Below are 19,308 nucleotides of genomic sequence, written 5' to 3'. Positions count from 1 at the left end.
GCAACGTTGCGGTCGAGCCGGCCGTCGCTCTCGTCTCCGTGGTCAAATAGGCCGACGTTACGACTGTAGAGCACCCATATACTGACATTTATGTTAAATGCATTCAAACGGCCCCGATGGAGCTGACCATGGATGGATAAAGAGAACAGAGCTGACGGGAGAGCTAGAGACCACCTTGGAGAAGTTAGAGGAAGTAGACACGTGGGACTACGTCCGGTTTTCAAAATAAGGTGTTAACAAAGGGAACTGTATATACAAAATACATCTGTGGAAATAAGATTGATTGGATTATATTCACCAGAAGTATAGAACATTACATGTCCCTTATAGATTAAAAAGAAAATACCAATAATTTGTGATTAATTGTCTTTAATCTTTGATTTTTTGGTTGCTGGAAAGAAATGTAATAAATAATTCCTGACAATGACTGATATATTTGACAATCATTTTAATGTATTAATTTAGATATTTTTTTAAATAAAAGTCCCTAGAAGTGTATGATTCAACTTTTTCCCCTTCATGGTCTAGTGTTAAAAAAGTTAACAAAAATCTCAATAAATCGTAATATCGAATCGGCAAGCAAATCAAGTATCGTGATAGTATCCAATCAGGAGATAGGTGTATCGTCCCAGCCCTAATCTTTATGGTGTGGTATTAGTACTTTTATTTCAGTAAAGGACCTTAATACTTCCTCCACAACTGCAAAGTAGATCAGAAATCGACGCCATCATCCTCGTCTGCTCCCTAAAAACGTTCCTGAGAGTATCTCACCTTCATATTCTTGGTGGTGACGATGACCTCTCCGGTGCGGTTGGTGGTGAGGCCGTGCGCCGATGGGAAGCTTCGGCGAGGTGGAGGCGGCGGCGGAGACTTGGAGGGCTTCTCTGTACGATACCTGGCCACGTTGAGATCCACTGTAAACACACGACAACCACATGAACCACCTGTAAAACTTTATCACAACATAAATGAATTTACTGCATTGATGAGAGCCAACCCACCCGACCCTCGATGAGAACCCCCCTCCATGCTGTTCAGCTTCTGGGCGGCCAGCTGCACTTTGCCGGGCTGCAGGTCCCCGCCGGGCGTGGTGGAGGCAGCGGCGTTGGCTGCGGTCCCAGTGGTCCCGGCTGCAGGAGAGGTCGCTGTGGTGGAAGTGATTGGGATGGTGATCTGGGGCTTGGGGGGCACCACGGGCTTGTTGATGTGCCTGGCAGCGAAGTCGAGGTCCGGGATGGCCTTCATCAGCTCGGCCTGGGTCTCTTCCAGCAAGCGATTGATGTCCTGGGCGCTGAACTGGGTCAAGCTGGCACGCTTCTCCTCCCAGTCCCGCTCTGCCGCCTGACACATATACAGATATAGACAAATGATGAGCTGCAAACTGGAAAAAACATAATTAAGACACATTCATGCAGCGTGAATGAATTATGAATTAATAAACTGCTGCTGTGTGTGTGATCGGGGTCTCAATAAGAAATTTAAGCACCGTTAGATGTGATTTCAAATGAAAACGGACGTTTGGCCATCTGGCTAATCCCGACACATTCACAGTGTTGAATAATGTGACAGAAGAATGAGGAAAAATACACTTCACCTCTTTTACCCGACAAACACGGTACCGGTGTGTTCAAACTCTGCCATTAAAAACGTCATAAAATGCTGTGGTGCTCTTTTTTCTGAATAGTTTCTAAAAGACGAGGCCTTAAAAAAAATTTGTTTGGAAATGAATTCAACATTTTAGTTACAAAACCAACACACGAGAAATTGCATTTTTACTTCATAATATTTTCGTTTTTATATTGAATGACCTTGACTTTGGATTCTTTTTTGTCATCTTATTTACATAGAGACCAAGATCATGCAGATAGACCTGGTAGTTGTTGGTACCCTAGAGGCTCAAGAGGCTAAACAACGTCTGATTACCAATCTGACTTCGGCCGACACAGACTTATCGCCAGGACGCCGGCTCGGCAGCTCGTCGAGAACCCGGTTCCTGAAGGTCATGGAAAGCGGGATGTCCTGCTCGGGGCCCGAGGTGTCCGCGTCGCATGCGGACGCGGGCATCCAGTTGGCCAGGCCGGCGCCGGTGCTCAGGTCGGAGAGGCTGAGCGGAGGACTGTTCAGGATGTCCAGGTCGGAGATGCGATCCTCCGATCTCTTCTGCGACAGGTCTTCGGGTCCCTTCCACACTCCCTCGGTCACTTGTCTGTACATATAGGAGGGATACAAGAGACTACAATACACACAGGACACCATGAAGGTCCTGGACTCTGTTAGAGGAGCTACAAGAAATAAAAAGATAGAATACACTCAATTTACCAGAAACATTAACAACATAAAGCTGTGTTCACACTACGAGCGACATTCTACGAGTCGTTTTCAACGGAAGCCGGAGACATGAAGCTACAAACTGATGGGCGTGATGCACGGTGTTTTTGATTCATCCTGTTCTGTTCCATCCAAAACAACGCCGTTAGATAGTCCCCAGTGCTTTTTAACGTCATAACTACGTCAACGAGTGTTTGAGCAACACTTCGACGGCGACTCTGCGACAACGTAGCTGGCCACGCTGACCGTTATGTTACCTAAACGGCCAAAGGGCTTGGAGGAGGTTATGTTTTCACCGGCGTTGCTTTGTTGGTTTGTTTGTTTGATGGAGAAAGAAAAAAGCGGTAGCTGACGGGATGAGAGACGACGTAGTGTAACATTATACAGACATAACAAGGCTGCTGAATGAGAGAGGCATCCACCGATACGTTACACGGAAACACACCGTGTTAATAACAAGCCGACCACCTCACGGTACCGCCAGCTGTGAGCTGTGATCTGTTTTTAAAGTCACGTACCTTGGCGGAGGTCTGCGCTCTCCGAGTGCCATTCTAGTTGCTTTTGTCGCACGTAGTGTGAACGTAGCATAAGTCTCCAGCAGCGGGACGCAAATTTGCGATGTTGGCAATTCATAGTCGGCGCCTTAAAACCCTCTCGACCACCAGGGCGTTATCTTTATTACCGGATTATGTTTTTAATGATTCATTCGTTTCAAAATGTCAGAAAATAGTGAAAAACGGTTGCGATCTATTATCAAAACTGTTGAAAATGTATTTTCTGTTGACTAACTAATAGATTAATCAACTAATGGTGTCAGCACTAACTTAAAATACCCTTGTAAAAATGTTCAAATGTAGCATCAAAATGACCAAATCATGTGCTACCAGTGGATAAGTGAGTCTGGAGCCCAGTACTAAAGGACTTTATCTGCAGGGAATTACACTATGAGACATGGTTGTACTGTAAACTCAAGTACTGAAGGCTCGCCATCAAATGTTTGGTGAGATTTGTAATCTTGTTTTACTGATTCTTTGATCAGATGGTTCCTGATTTAGACTATTTCATTGAGGCTGAGCTGCTGGTGTTTAGACAACATTTAAGAGCTTCTTTCGTCGGATTAAAACAAGGATTTTGTTGCATGTAGTTTGATATCAGCGCTGAAACTCTGGTATCGTATCGGCACTAAAATAAAACACTTCAACAATACAGATTCTCAACAACCTCGTTAACAACATGCTGTGATGAGACATGCCGTCTGATGAACTCACTCTGACCACAACATCTCTAACACTGAGTGATGCTCTCAGTAAACCTCTGATGGAGCTCTCAGTATTCAGACGGCACATTCTCCCCTTCAGGACTATTTGTTGCTTTGTTTATACGTCAGAAGTCATTTTTCATTTCTCATATAAAACACAACATGAACGGGCAAATGTCTGTGTCAAATGTTCGACGCCACTTTTACGTTGCATTCAATTACGTTTACAACATTTTTTTAACGACAAAATTCTAGAAAAACATGTTTATCCCTGATCATTTGTATTTAAATCCTAAAAAGATATATCTTTACCATATATAAAATAAGTCCTAAAAAGAAAAGAAGGCAGAATCTTCAGAATAAAATAAATAAAAGTGCCTAATCTAGAGGGCAGAGCTAATGTCAACTGATAAAGCCCAATGTGTTTTTATTCTTATTTTATTGTATTTCATGTTATTGTATTTATTTTGTTTATTATTTAATTTTATTAATTTTATTTAATTTTATTTAATTTGATATAATTTAATTTCATGTTATTGTATTTATTCTTTTATGTATGTATTTATTTATTTACTTATTTATTTATTTATTTGTTTATTATTTAATTTAATTTAATTTAATTTCATGTTATTTGTGATTAATCACGATCAATTGACAGTCCTAATATTTTATAGTGCAAGCAAACAAATAAAGATAAATTAACAAAAACATGTTTATATTTCCCAAAATAAGGAATCATTTTGGTGTCATACTGAAACTCAGGTTTTAGTGTGAGGTCTGAATCTTAAATCCCCGTTAAGACGTCTACAGGAGGAGAAAACGTGGTTTGTGTGACCTGACCTGCTTTAATAAGATATTAAGATATTATGTGAGGAGCGTTTGATATGTTTACCTGCGGAGCGTGCTGAGCGCATCCGTCATGGTGTTGCAGCGCTTCAGCAGGGCGTCCAGGCGGTGAGGCTCCTCTTTCAGGAACTTAACCGCCTCCACCTCCACCCTCAGCACCACCCGCATCTTACTCTGCAGGCTGGGGAACTGGTCTGCATGGGAGGAAGAGAGAGAGAGACAAGGGATGAGGAGGGAGAGACAGACGGATGAAGAAGAGAGAGTGGCATTGTCAGAGAGGATGTGTTGAGATAATGATGTGTGGAACAATGGAGGAGGAGACAGGATGGTGTTTCTGTCGCAGCTATCTGGAAGCTGCTGGATTTTTCCTGTCATATCCAGAAGGAGGACTCGGTGGAGGTCGGCCAAGTGAGAGGGAAGGGCACGCTAGACGAGCAGTAACAAAAAACACAGTCTGTGTTCGTCAGTGGGAGGATGGAGGATGTGTGGACGCTTCACAGCCAGTCTCTGAAACGTTGGACGCTCAGCTGTCCTGAAAAACTCTCCAACTGCCACTCAAATACTAAATCAATGCTCATTAGTAGGCGCCAGGCGATCATGCTAATATTATTATAGCCGGAGCTATAAGAGGAAGTACTCGTTAATATTCCAGATGGAGAGTGGGAGTACACAGGTCAGAGGAGCAGGACAAGAGGCTAAACCGGAAACTTCATGAATATTTGAGAAGATTCATAAATATTCATCTCTGACTTTGTATAACATCAGTTTGACATACTGTACACGTAGTATTTCAGCAGTCCGTGTACATGAACTGTGACCCGAAAATACGAATGCAGTACTGCACATGAGTAGATTCATGTTGAAGCAAGTTAGTATTTACACCGTCATACAGTAGCTGTGCTTTAAGAACTGTACTGTAATACATGCAGCAAGAAGAATACAGCTACTACCAATGCCAGTGTGGACCAAGGTTACATGTGCAGTGTAACTGGAGCTGCAGTCGTGCATTGCGATTGGCTCAATTTCAGCGATTGCAGCTCAGCTTTTACTGATAACTTTTACCGTGTTTTACCCCAAAGATATGAAGCGTTGATGACGCGCACCCTCTCCCCCTTTTCACTCTCCTTGGCTACTACTAGGAACTTTCATTTTGTGTTGATTTTGGCGGTCCCTTTGGACAAAAGCGGTAGTGTTTCCGAGCACCAGAGTCCCCTTTAGAAAACCTCTCGCTTTACTGCAGCATGGTCTGACAGTCTGCCCTGCTCAGTCCTGGTTCTGGTTCTCCTGTGTCTCCCTTCCCTCCAGCAGCGTGGTGTATGCACCGATCCGATACCATTAGTGATTCACCGATACCGATACCGAGTCCCGCATACAAGGCGGACTCCCAAACCTGCCGTGTGTCGCTCACACCCTCCAGCTGGCCGTTAACGAGGGTCTTTTGGCACAGAGAAGTGCTCGTATCGGTACTCGGTATAAGCGAGTTCCCAAATGTAAGTACTTGTACTTGCACTGAGTCTGTAAAAAAGTGTTATCGGTGCATCCCTAGATACCATCATTTATTAACCCAGAAAAAAATAACTTCTTTAACCGGAAATTAGTTCTTCTATTCGCCGCTCCACAACAGTCGCCTTCATTGTGCTGTCGCCCTGGATGTATCACGGCTGCCAACGGCGGCTACTGTCTTAGAGCAGCGAAGAAGAACTGATTTCAGGTAGTTTGTCTGGTGACGACAGCAAACAACAACAGTGTGGTGCTGGTGGAGAGCGTAACGGTAGTCAGAGCCAGGAACATGTCAGTCATTTGGCAACATTTCACAGCGGAAAATCCAACAAGTCAAACTGAATAATAACAGAAAGTTCTACTACATTCATTCTCTGTATGTATTAGTTCATGTTTTATAAAAGGTTTAACCTGAGCCAGGCCAAACAACAAAGATAGTAATCATCACATCCATACATGGTCAGCAGTAAACAGCTGTTTAATAATAATAATAATAACTACATATCGGATCAGTACATCTGAACCTAAACCAGCTGGTCACTGTAGATTTTACCAGACTAACAGGAGGAAATGTGCATTTGTTGGGGACTATTTTCAGCGGCGGATTAACCCACATTTTGTGATCTAGTGAGTATTTGTGGCAGAAAGACGGTGTGTTCACAACAATGGATCTCTACGGCTCAGAGGAGGAAGATACATCAGGCTTTGATACACACACAGTTCTTGTTAGAGGTGCATTCATATTGGTTTTGGTCTTTTAATGGGATGTTGACGGCAAGAAGAAAGGAACATGCTTGTGTGTAATGAGGCAGCAGCAGAGGTGGTGAAACAGCAGGGTGGGACGGTGAGAGGAAGCCAGGCAATAGTTGGACTTTTTGAAACCAGCCGCTCTGAAATTTGATGCAATTTAACGGTGAAAGCAGTGAGAGGGAAGCACGCTGACTGGTGAGCAAACCTGCAATAGGATTACAGTCTAAACACTTACTCTTGAGCTCAGTGAGCGTCTCTCCCAGCATCCTCAGCTCTTTGCTCTTCTGCTCCACATCATGCTCCGTCACCAGGCCGTGATTCACCGACGAGTTCCTCTGCAGCTCCTCCACCGACTTCTCCAGGTCACTGTGGAGGACCGGAGAATAAACCACAGATTCAGATCACTCAGTACATCTACTTTTATTCATTGTGCTCGTGTTGCATGAATCTCTGAACTCACTGCAGCTGCTGGATGAGCAGCTCCTCCTGGTTGAGGTACTTGAGTCTCTCCTCCTCCACCAGGAGGCGCTGTCTCTGGAGCGGGTCCTCCTGCGTGCGCATGGCGTCCAGCATCATGAGGCTCAGCTCCGACTCCGTCTGCCTCAGCAGGGACAAGACCGAGTCCTGGTTCTCCAGCTGGGACACAATGACAACGTGCTTTATTTGACCTGACAGTCAGGTGCATCTTAACCTGGTTTGACTCAACTGGATGAGCAGACGTGCACTAATATACTATATTTTTTACTGATAAAAATGTGTGATTAATTATCAATTAATCACCAGCCCTACTATAAAGTTTACTCAACACCTTTCTAAACAAAACTGAACATCATGAAGGGTAGATTTATTGCAGGTCTGTTGTATTAGACTGCATTACTTTAAGATAGGTGTACCTAATAAACTGGCAACTGAGTGTTTGCACTTGTAAACTGCACCGTTCTCATGCACACACCTGCATGTTGCGTAGCTGCGACAGTTGTTTGCGCAGTGCGTTGGTGTTCTGCTGCAGGCCTTGTAGGTGGTGCTGCATCTGCAGACGGGACACCGTCACCGGCTGGTTGGCGCCCGAGGGTGGAGGAGGCATCAGGGCCAGGGGAGCAGACGGTGTCAGAACTGCCCAACAAGAAAGCAGGGTTTTAAATTCAGCGGACGTTCTCTCAGCTTTGTTTTCCTTCAGGGCTCAGAGGAGATAATAGAAGTTGTCCCAAAAACACTGTCAGCAAATCAAAAGCTTTTAAATGAACGCTTGAGGGGAGAAATTAAAGAATCAAAGAAACCTTCACTCTTTTAGTAGACAAATCCCCCAAACACTGGTGTCTCGTGACCTCACACAGTCCATCCAGCAGATAAACAATTTGTCTGACTGGATACGAGGATATCTGTTGTTCCAGGATTTGGCAGCAATTCAGGACAAGTTCTATCTGAGCTGTAGGTCAGGGGTGGAGATTACAGTCTTACGTAGACTTAACAATGATGAACAGCATGGGAGGACTTCAGGGACAAACGGGATCAGTAGTGAAAAACTGCATTTCCACTACATCCAAGTTTCTCGTTCTAAAAGAGTCCCCTGACAGCCCCGATGTGTGAGCGTCTCCGGCTCACATAATCCTTTGAAATGACGATGAATGCCGACAGTAATTAGGGAGTTGAGTCACACGCATCATGCAGAACGAGACAGAGGGAGAATAACTACAGGACAATCAATCCATAAACAGATTTAAGAGTTGCATTTCAAGTCTGGACGCCGACACGCTGGCTGAAAGTATCTCAAACACCTCAGAGCAACACGTCTGAAGACAAGGTGACGACACTTCAGCTGCAGTTTACATCCTAGAAACTCTGACCAGCATCTGATCGTCATATCCATATCCAGTAGGAGGAGGAGAAGAACAAGAAGAAGGAAGAGGAGGAGGAGAAGAAGAAGAAGGAAGAGGAGAAGGAGAAGGAAGAGGAGGAGGAGGAGAAGAAGAAGAAGAAGGAAGAGGAGAAGAAGGAGAAGGAAGAGGAGGAGGAGGAGAAGAAGAAGAAGAAGGAAGAGGAGGAGAAGACGAAGAAGAATGAGGAGAAGGAGGAGGAGGAGGAGGAGGAGAAGAAGGATGAGGAGGAGTAGGAGAAGAAGAAGAAGAAGGTGGAGGAGGAGAAGAGGAAGAAGTAGGAGGAGGAGAAGAAGAAGAAGGATGAGGAGGAGTAGGAGAAGGATGAGGAGGAGAAGAGGAAGAAGAAGAAGAATGAGGAGAAGAAGAAGGAGGAGGAGGAGGAGGAGGAGAAGAAGGATGAGGAGGAGAAGAGGAAGAAGTAGGAGGAGGAGGAGGAGAAGAAGAAGGATGAGGAGGAGTAGGAGGAGGAGGAGGAGAAGAAGAAGAAGAAGGTGGAGGAGGAGAAGAGGAAGAAGTAGGAGGAGGAGAAGAAGAAGAAGAAGGATGAAGAGGAGTAGGAGGAGGAGAAGAAGAAGAAGGATGAGGAGGAGTAGGAGGAGGAGGAGGAGAAGAAGAAGAAGAAGAAGAATGAGGAGAAGAAGGAGGAGGAGGAGGAGGAGGAGAAGAAGGATGAGGAGGAGAAGAGGAAGAAGTAGGAGGAGGAGGAGGAGAAGAAGAAGGATGAGGAGGAGTAGGAGGAGGAGGAGGAGAAGAAGAAGAAGAAGGTGGAGGAGGAGAAGAGGAAGAAGTAGGAGGAGGAGAAGAAGAAGAAGAAGGATGAAGAGGAGTAGGAGGAGGAGAAGAAGAAGAAGGATGAGGAGGAGTAGTAGGATGAGGAGGAGTAGGAGGATGAAGAGGAGGAGGAGGAGGAGGAGCAAAAGAAGAAGGATGAGGAGGAGAAGAGGAAGAAGAAGAAGAAGAAGAAGAAGAAGAAGAAGAAGAAGAATAGAGCAGTATTGCGATTTCATTAAAAACAAACATCAGAACCTCATAATTCAGATCTCTCTAAAAAAGCCCAAAACAGCTCTCTGAAACTGAACAATGTCCACCTCGACTCCAACCTTTCATGGTCAAAATGACAAACTATAATTATCTCGGGGTGCAGCTGTCCTGCCCTGAAAAACAGCCGATTGGAAAAACGCTTGCGACAGCGTTTTTTCCCACACGTCTAAATTGACAACAATGGATTTGAGGGCGCAGAAAACCAGCATGTGAACGTTCCCTCAGAGAAACATCTGACTGGCACAGTGTTCATCGTTACCAAAATGATTTTCTGCTGCCTCACCAGTTCAGATGAATAAAGAGGAACGTCCTGACAGTCCAGAGAACAGTCTGAGTCTATCGGACTAAAATATACACTGGAAATATAAACTTTCACAGATACATATCTGATCTCAACAGGAAAGAGATAGAAACATACAGAGATGAAGTTTCACTGAAATTATAGTTTAAATAAATGTTCAACAAAACAAAACTAAAGTCCATTCTAAATCACAGCAGATTAAAAACACCCAGCTTATCTATAATTTGACATTAGATCAAATATTTCCAGTGTAATCAGATAAGAAGAGAACATTCATTTGATTCCTCTTGGATATAAAACAGACACACAACGGCTCAAACTCAACATTTCATCTAAAGAAATCTATTCAGTTTCATCAGCACTTTTCTGAACATGTAACATAACTCAGGACAAAATGAAGAGGAGGAAAACCTTGATATTGTTTTAGGATTAATGCAACTCGAGTGGTTTGTGACTCAAGACGACAGGGAAGGAAGGAAGGAAGGAGGGGAAGTGAAGGAGCCCATCTGAGAAGAGGGGAGGTAAATCCTTCAGGACGACACACATTCAGACACTTCTTAGAAGCTAACAGAGATATTTAAAGACCACATGAGAAGGGGTAGACGAGGGAAACAGGTACCAGACACTTCAGGAACACATAGCTACCTTTCTTTTTTTTAGTTCGTCCAGCTAAAACAAGAAGCAGCGGTTACACAGCAGCAACACACACACACAGCATGAAGAAGCCTGCAGAGTCAGCCATTACCATCACATATGAGGCACTTTGAGAATTATGCAGAGAAAATGAAATAGCGGCGGCTCTGTGAGAGCAAGAAGAGCCAATTTATGTGGCCATCAAACAGGCAGCAGTGGGGAGCAGTGACAGGCAGTGATAGGAAATAGTTTGTCTTGGTAGTGAGCACTTACTGTCAGTTCCTGAGCAGTCGCTGGCTGACTCAATCTTCTCCCTGGAAGAGGCAAGTGTTAAAGTACTTATAGCCAGAGCACAGCATCGACTTAGCCGCTGAGACGATATTGATATACGGAGGCAAATGTGGGGAATATATGTGCCGCTTGCAGATTTATTCTGGTGTGAGAGTGTCTGAAATCACTCGTTCACCTCGTGATCAACAGCAGCGGGCAGTAAATTAAGATTTCGGACATGAATCATAATCATTTCCCCACATCGCTGACAAACGCCATGTTATTTAACAGTAATTTACTTTTAGCAAAAAGTATTTTATGTAATGTTTTCCTAGTTTTGAGGGCGGTATGTATCGCTCTATTTGAACACATGACTAATTTCTTTCTCTTTTTTTAATATTTGTGTTCAAAATTGTGTCGTAACATCAAGGTTACAAGACATTTCTTAGTGCATTTTCATTTTGTAAACACTCCCCCATCCACCCACCCTATATCTCCATGACTAAATAAAAGAAACAAACAATAAAGATACGAAGCAGCAGTACAGTACAAAGAGGTAGGTTTGTCAGTAAATAAATAAATAATTAAGATCAAATAACATTAAATTAAATTAAATAATAAACAAACAAATAAATAAGTAAATAAGTAAATAAATAAATAAATAAATAAATAAATAAATACATGAATATATTAAAAAAAATACAATAAAATGAAATACAATTATATAAAAAATAAAATAAAATAAAATAAAATTAAATTAAATTAAATTAACACAATAACCAATGGGCTTTATCAGCTGACATTAGCTCTGCCCTCTAGATTAGGCACTTTTTATTTATTTTATTCTGAAGATTCTGTCTTGTTTTCTTTTTAGGACTTATTTTATATTTGGTAAAGATATATCTATTTTAGGGCTGTCAATGGATTAACATATTTAATCGCGATTAATCACATGATTGTCCATAGTTAATCGTGATTAATCGCACATTTTTTATCTGTTCAAAATGTACCTTAAAAGGAGATTTGTGAAGTATTTAATCCTCTTATCAACATGGGAGTGGACAAATATGCTGCTTTATACAAATGTATGTATATATTTGTTATTGGAAATCAATTAACAACACAAAACAATGACAGATATTGATCCAGAAACCCTCACAGGTACTGCATTTAGCATAAAACAATATGCTCAAATCATAACAAAGAGACAACAGACTTAAAACAAACAATAAGTGTCCTACTTTGAAAATAATAATTATCGTTGAAATGAAATGGAAATGCACGTTTTGTATCTGATAGACGTACGGGTAACGTTTGGCCATAGGACGCAATTTAGACACATTATGAGATTCAAACCTTTGCTGGGAGGAAAGTTTAGTGACTGGACATCTTTAAATTTTAATTGAATACCTCTGTGTGGTATAAAGGTTGTAGTATGTGACAAAAATAAAAAGTTAAGTGTTTATATAATGCACTAGGTGGAAGATAGGGATTGGTTTTGAACACAGCCTTTGCGTGTGTCGAGGCAAACGTGTCTGTATATATAAAGTAGTCTGTCTGTGTGTGTGTGTGTGTGTGTGTGTGTGTGAGTGCATGCGTGTGTGTATGTCTTACGGGCTTTCTGCCTCCGGCGCTCTGCTCAGTACTCTCTGCAGCAGCCCGGTCAGGCTCGCTATCTGCTTCTCCATGGCCTCCATACGCTCCCTGGTTCACACACCAGAGACACATAGAATACTATAACATCATTACTATACATAATGCATAATAAATACTAGAAAAATCTCCCAGCCAAAACGTCCAAAAAATATGTGACAAATATGTGACAAATGTCCCAAATATATATGTGAAAAAATGTCTAAAAAATTTCACAAAAATATGTGAAAAATATCTTTTAAATGTCTGAAAAAATATGAAAAAGGTCTGAAAATATGTGGGAAAAAAAATTCCAAACCAACCAAAAAATGTCCAAAAATTAACTGAAAAATATCGGAAAAGTATGTAAAAGATATATGAAAAAACGTCTGAAAAAATTAGAAGAATGTCTGAAAAAAATAGAAGAATGTCTGAAAAATGTCCCAAAAATATGTGAAAAATATTCGAAAAATTTCTGAAAAATATTTGGAAAAAAAATTCCAAACCAACCAAAAAATGTCCAAAAATTATTTGAAAAAAATATCAGAAAAGTATGTAAAAGATATATGAAAAAATGTCTGAAAAATATTCGAAAAATGACTGAAAAATGTCGAAACATTATGTGAAAAATTTGTAAAAAATATGTGAAAAATGTCTGAAGAATATCATAAAAAAATTCGAAAAGTGTCATATCAACTGTGTCACACCAACCAATTTTAGATAACCCTGCTCGGCACGAGTATAAGCTGTTCTTTAGTGGATGATGACACAAATGAACAAACTGTGTGAACGTCCTAGTTACTGACTGAGCTACATGCTGTAGCTCACTAACTGGTAGATAGTTAACTGGTATTGTGCCATCTTGGTGAGCTATCAGACTAGTCATCACAGACATGTTACTGGTTACAGTATAGCTTACTATCACCAGTTAACTCGAAAGGCACAGTAGTAAGTAATAACTATGTCACCAAGTGTCCTGTACCTCCTATTTTGCGAGGACTCATGTCCTTTCTGGTCTGACCGGAGAAACAAACCTACTCATCAATAACTATAGTACCGTATGTGTTGAGAAATATGTCCTACCTGGTCTCTGTTTCATTTCCCAGCAGAGGAGAGCCGAAGCCTCCGGCGCCGCCTCCCTCCCCTCCAGGACCGGCCATCAAGCAGAGCTGCTCTGAGGTGAGACCTAATCCTGGGCCCTGGCCCCGAGCTTTGGGACTGTCCCCGAACACAGACGAGGTCACAGAGTCCCTTCTCAAACTCTGCCTCCCTGGGGAGCCCCGACCGGGCATGGTGCCGGCGTAGGACTCCCTCATGTCGGGTATCTTCTGCGGGGAGGACGGAGGAGGAACCCGCAGCCCCATGGCCAACATAGACGCAGCGTAGGCGTCGTTATAAAGCGGTCCTCCTGGTCTGTAGAGAGCGCCGCTTTCCATCAGCTCTCCTTGTAAAGCGGCTGCTGTGTAGGAGGTGAGTGAACGCATTGACCCAGCACCTCCTCCTCCTCCTCCTCCTCCACCTCCACCTCCTCCTCCCCCTCCACCTCCACGGCGGTATAAGGAGCCATAGGGGTCTGCTCTGGCTGGTAGAGGGGAGTGAGGACCTCCTGCCATACTCAGCCGACTCGTGTCCGGGCCCAGAGAGTAGGGGTCCGCGTAGATCCCCCCTCCGCCGCGTTCGTCTCCCCGCAGCAGCACCATGGTCCTGGATCCCCCCACCTCGTCGTCGGGCTTCACGTCCCTGCGCTCCAGGATGGCGCTGGAGGAGGTGCAGAAGGCCTGCTGAGTGTGATGGGGCTGGTGGAGCTGCGGCTGCTGGTGGGGAGAGGAGTGGTGGGACTGGGAGTGCGGTTGGGAGTGCGGTTGGGGGTGCGGGTGCGGCAGGGAGTGGGTGTGGTGGGGTGGCCCGGCGTAGGAGGAAGGCCTGCCGCCGCTGTAGAGGAGGCGGGCGCGGGACGGCGAGCCTTGAGGGGAGGCGGAGGAAGATGAATGCTGGGAAGACATGGGTGGGTTGCTGAGGCGGCGGTTGGGTGGAGAGTCCTGAGGTGCATACACCATCTCCCTCTGTGAATAAAGAACAACACATATACAACCTGTTAGTATCATCAACAAAGAACTTATCTCTGCTGTACTTAAATATGGATGGAGAGATATTTATTATTTTACTTATTAAAAGTTAATTTTAAAACTCTGTGATGATTTGGGTCCGTTACAGCCGAGAATTCTGGCAGCAATAAATATTAAACTTTGCTCCTGCAGCTCCTGTTTATCTGGATAACAACCAGGTAACACATCCCCCACCTGTGAGGGCACATAACTTAACAGGAAGTGTAATTAACCGGGAAATTAGAGCGTTTTGGACGGGTTAGAGGGCCACAGCCTCACAGCGGGGTGTGCATGCAAATCACTTTACAATCCAAGCAAGATGTGGTGTTAATATAGACACTGTTAAACAATGGGATTAACACAAGTCAAGTCAAATGATTTGCAAATCAAACATTTGCCTCAGGACGATTTACAATCTTTAAAGATTCTGACACACCAAGCCGACAGTCGGCCGTCAGACAGTTTGGGGCCGTCGGGGAGCGTCTGTCGGCCTAGTTTTTGCGGTGTGTTCCGCACCGTCGGCTCTAGTCTGCCCGTGTCGGCGTTTTTTAGTCCAATTCAGCGTGTTGAATCCATGAACATCTGGAATGAAGCTAAGTGGTGAGTGAGTAAATGGTCGGCAAGCGGCGTTTAGTTTCATGTACGTATCATAACAACATCTTGTGAATCCGCCGTCCTCACTCTTCCGGTTTTCCCTTTCTGAATGATGAATACAGACTACCGTTGCCTGCTGGTGTGGAGAGTTATTTCATCTCATGCATGCGTGCTAACTGGCCGTCGGCTGTGGTCTTTGCGGTGTGTTCAAAATGCAACTTGTCGTGATGGGACACAACAGGCGGCCTTCATTGCCGCTAGTTCTCTGATGTCGGGTTGGTGTGTCTGAGGCTTTAAACCCTTGATTCAGATCAAGAAAAAATAAATAAAATAAACCCCTTGGTCGGGAAAAACAAACGTAAGAAACCTCAGGAAGAGCAACAGAGGAGGGATCCCTCTCCCAGGACGGACAGATTTGTGATAGATGCTCCGTGCACAGAATAAACCAACATAATACAATCCAGGGCTGTCAAAGTTAACGCGATAATAACGCAAGAACGCCACTAATTAACGCAACCTGCAATTTCTAGATTGAAGCGGGCCACATCATGCTAGCTTGTTGTGAAGGAGGCTAAATAACGCTCCAAACTTGTGCTAAATTTTGGCGAGAAAAAACTGTCATGGTCATTTTCAGAAAGGTCCCTTGACCTCTGACCCATATGTTCAATTTGGGGGAAGGTTCTGTGTTGTATGGACACTGTGTTAGATGTATAAAATCAAGTACTATAGAGGGCAATATGAAAAGCATGTTGAGATAACTTCTGTTATGATTTGACGCTATATAAAAATAAATGAACTGACTTGCAGTAACTCTCACGTCCTCCTCTGAGGTAGAAGTGTTTTGGTTGGTAAATACGAGCCTTCATCATATTGTACATGTAATTTTGCTTTACCCTTGAAATTCTATTTTATTATATACATTCTTTTATCAGAAAAATAAATAAAATTGCTCGGCATTAGTCAGTTAAAGTGCAGTTTACTGTAACATTTTACAGCAACTCAGAGATGCAGCTTCGAGATTGACGGGAAACACTTCAAATTGCCCTCTTAAGTGCGTTTTAAGTTGCACTTGATAGCTTATTGACGGGCCGAGCATGAAGGGTTTATCTTTTGGCATCAATCCCAAAAATGTCAGAGAGCATAGCGGAGAGTGTTGGGAGGATACCAGCCAAGAGTAATAGATACAGCAAGGAGACGCAGAAGAAGACAACACTGTAATTGCTCGTGACGCACGGCGCTATCTCCTGGAGACGATGCAAATTGAAAAACCAATATTTCCACATAATAACCCTTAGGCCTCTTACAACAACACCCCCGTGGACCGCCTCGCAGCAGACTAATGACTCGAGTGCCATCATCTTCCATCTTGTATCTTAGCAACAGCCTCGCATCGACACTAACTGAAGACATACAAGACGTTTCATTCCACCTCCAACAAGTCATCTATCGCAGGGTAGCGAAAGCTTCGTCCCGTGGCGCCGTTCAAAACCGGCCTTTTCTCCCGCTGAGGAAAATCTGCCAATCAATCTCATCCTTAACCACAGCCTGTCCTCCAGACCCGGGATGGGATGGACTCACAGTAATCCCGGTCATGCTTTCATGGGCTGCAATCAGGGAATAATCTTGGCTCTGCTGGCTAGGGTTCAATAAGCTCACAAACACACACACGCACACGCACACACACACACACACACACACTCGTCCTATCACTCACCTTGTACCTCACACACATAAAACTCAAGGTAAGCCTCCCGGTTTGATAAGGCTGTAAAACGCCAGGAAGGTTTCAGAGCTGACGACCGACCACGTGGGAGACACAAACAGTTGACCTCTACACCATTAGCGGGCGGCTGTGATTCATGCAAATCTGCATGCAGAAAAGCAATCACACACACACACACACATGTAAACACAAAGACCCAGGGGTGTCTGATTGACGGCAAAAACACGTCAGAAACGCCCCGCTGTCGACAACGCTCGCTTCATCTCGGCTGCTTAGCATGCAAATTCATTTTTGCGCTGCATATGTCTGCTGCTTCTCTGTAATGTCATTTATCTAGTTTATAATTGATCTTATTCTATAAAAGCAGCATTCTCTCTAACACTTTAAATTACCGCTTTCTCATTTCCATAATCACTCTGTAATTAGACGGCAGCAAAATGCGAGGGTCTCGTACAGAAAACACTAACACTGCAGAACTGAGTGACATCAGGCGCTCTGTCTGTCTACTGGCGCTGGTTTATTTAGCTCCAGCTGTAACCAAACGCATACAGCATTAGTAATCATGCTAATCAGGCTGATGCCTCTTCTAATTCGCCAGCAGCTGACTGATGAATTCAAATAAAATCCTATTGTGGCTCATCAATAAGAGCTGAGCTGCTGAACAGGAGCATGTTACAGGTATGAAGACGGAGGAAGAGGAGGAGGAGGAGCATGTTACAGGTATGAAGATGGAGGAGGAGGAGGAGCTTGTTACAGGTATGAAGATGGAGGAGGAGCTTGTTACAGGTATGAAGATGGAGGAGGAGGAGGAGGAGCATGTTACAGGTATGAAGATGGAGGAGGAGGAGGAGCATGTTACAGGTATGAAGATGGAGGAGGAGGAGGAGCTTGTTACAGGTATGAAGATGGAGGAGGAGGAGGAGCTTGTTACAGGTATGAAGATGGAGGAGGAGGAGGAGCATGTTACAGGTATGAAGATGGAGGAGGAGGAGGAGCATGTTACAGGTATGAAGATGGAGGAGGAGGAGGAGCTTGTTACAGGTATGAAGATGGAGGAGGAGGAGGAGCATGTTACAGGTATGAAGATGGAGGAGGAGGAGGAGCATGTTACAGGTATGAAGATGGAGGAGGAGGAGGAGCATGTTACAGGTATGAAGATGGAGGAGGAGGAGGAGCTTGTTACAGGTATGAAGATGGAGGAGGAGGAGGAGCATGTTACAGGTATGAAGATGGAGGAGGAGGAGGAGCATGTTACAGGTATGAAGATGGAGGAGGAGGAGGAGCATGTTACAGGTATGAAGATGGAGGAGGAGGAGGAGCATGTTACAGGTATGAAGATGGAGGAGGAGCTTGTTACAGGTATGGAGATGGAGGAGGAGGAGGAGGAGGAGCATGTTACAGGTATGAAGATGGAGGAGGAGGAGGAGCATGTTACAGGTATGAAGATGGAGGAGGAGGAGGATAGGAAAGTTCTTCTTAAAGTCATTTAACAGCTATTATGTTTTAGAGTAGTGTTGTTACCTCCTGCGGCCTCTAGTGCTAGTCAGGCTGGATTATGAGTCAATGAGTCAATGAGCCGGTGAGGGCCGCTGGGCACAGACGCTGCCTCTCCTACAAAGAGTCAGACACACACACTTTAGAGTCCTTTTGCATCTCTCTGTGCTTTTCTGTCTCTTTGTAATTGTTTTGTTCTTTTTGTAGTTATATTTGTTTGAGTCTCTTTGTAGCCATTGTGAATGTCTTTGTGTCTCTTTGTGGTTGTTTTGAGTCTCTTTGGAGTTACTTTGTGACTCTTTGGAGTTGTTTTGCCTCTTTGCAAGGTCGTTATGGTTCTCTTTGCGTCTCTTTGTAGTAATTGTGAGTCTCTTTGTAGTTACTGTGTGTCTCTTTGTAGTTGTTTTGAGTCTCTGTAGTCATTGTGAGTCTCTTTGTTTCTCTTTGTAGTTATTTGTGTCTCTTTGTAGTTAGGTTTTGTCTCTTTGAAGTCATTGTGAGTCTCTTTGTGTCTCTTTGTAGTTGTTTTGAGTCTCTTTGTAGTTACATTGTGTCTCTTTGTAGTTAACTTGTGTCTCTTTGTGGTCATTTGTGTCACTTTGTAGTTACTTTGTGTCTCTTTGAAGTCATCTTGAGTCACCTTGTAGTTACTTTGTGTCTTTTGTGGTCATTTGTGTCTTTTTGAAGTCATCTGGAGTCTCTTTGTAGTTGTTTTGAGTCACCTTGTAGTTACTTTGTGTCTCTTTGAAGTAATCTTGAGTCTCTTTGTAGTTGTTTTGAGTCACCTTGTAGTTATTTTGTGTCTCTTTGAAGTAATCTTGAGTCTCTTTGTATTTACGTTGTGTCTCTTTGTAGTCATTTGTGTCTTTTTGAAGTCATTTTGAGTCTCTTTGTAGTTGTTTTGAGTGTATTTGTAATTACGTAGTGTCTCTGTGGTTGTCTTGCCTCTGTTCATA

General features: G+C 43.6%; 1 protein-coding gene across 10 annotated transcripts in view; it reads right to left on the bottom strand.

Annotated features, from left to right (window-relative positions):
- srcin1b (SRC kinase signaling inhibitor 1b) overlaps positions 1–19,308 on the bottom strand; it is a 124,552-nt gene that overhangs the window by 14,164 nt on the left and 91,080 nt on the right. For 7 of the 10 annotated variants that reach the window (XM_074618897.1, XM_074618902.1, XM_074618900.1 and 4 more), the window contains 11 exons: positions 13,520–14,499; positions 12,419–12,508; positions 10,808–10,848; positions 10,547–10,570; positions 7,635–7,795; positions 7,143–7,318; positions 6,918–7,048; positions 4,479–4,626; positions 1,924–2,233; positions 1,002–1,341; positions 772–914 (listed from right to left, as the gene is read on the bottom strand). In XM_074618897.1, coding sequence (XP_074474998.1) covers positions 772–914; positions 1,002–1,341; positions 1,924–2,233; positions 4,479–4,626; positions 6,918–7,048; positions 7,143–7,318; positions 7,635–7,795; positions 10,547–10,570; positions 10,808–10,848; positions 12,419–12,508; positions 13,520–14,499 — 2,544 coding nt within the window. The remainder of the gene's footprint in view (positions 1–771; positions 915–1,001; positions 1,342–1,923; positions 2,234–4,478; positions 4,627–6,917; positions 7,049–7,142; positions 7,319–7,634; positions 7,796–10,546; positions 10,571–10,807; positions 10,849–12,418; positions 12,509–13,519; positions 14,500–19,308) is intronic. The other 3 variants (XM_074618899.1, XM_074618906.1, XM_074618898.1) reach the window with 2 other exon arrangements.

Source organism: Sebastes fasciatus, chromosome 20 (genome assembly GCF_043250625.1).
Source record: "Sebastes fasciatus isolate fSebFas1 chromosome 20, fSebFas1.pri, whole genome shotgun sequence".
Classification (NCBI taxonomy): domain Eukaryota; kingdom Metazoa; phylum Chordata; class Actinopteri; order Perciformes; family Sebastidae; genus Sebastes; species Sebastes fasciatus.
This window is presented reverse-complemented; position numbering and strand designations above follow the sequence as displayed.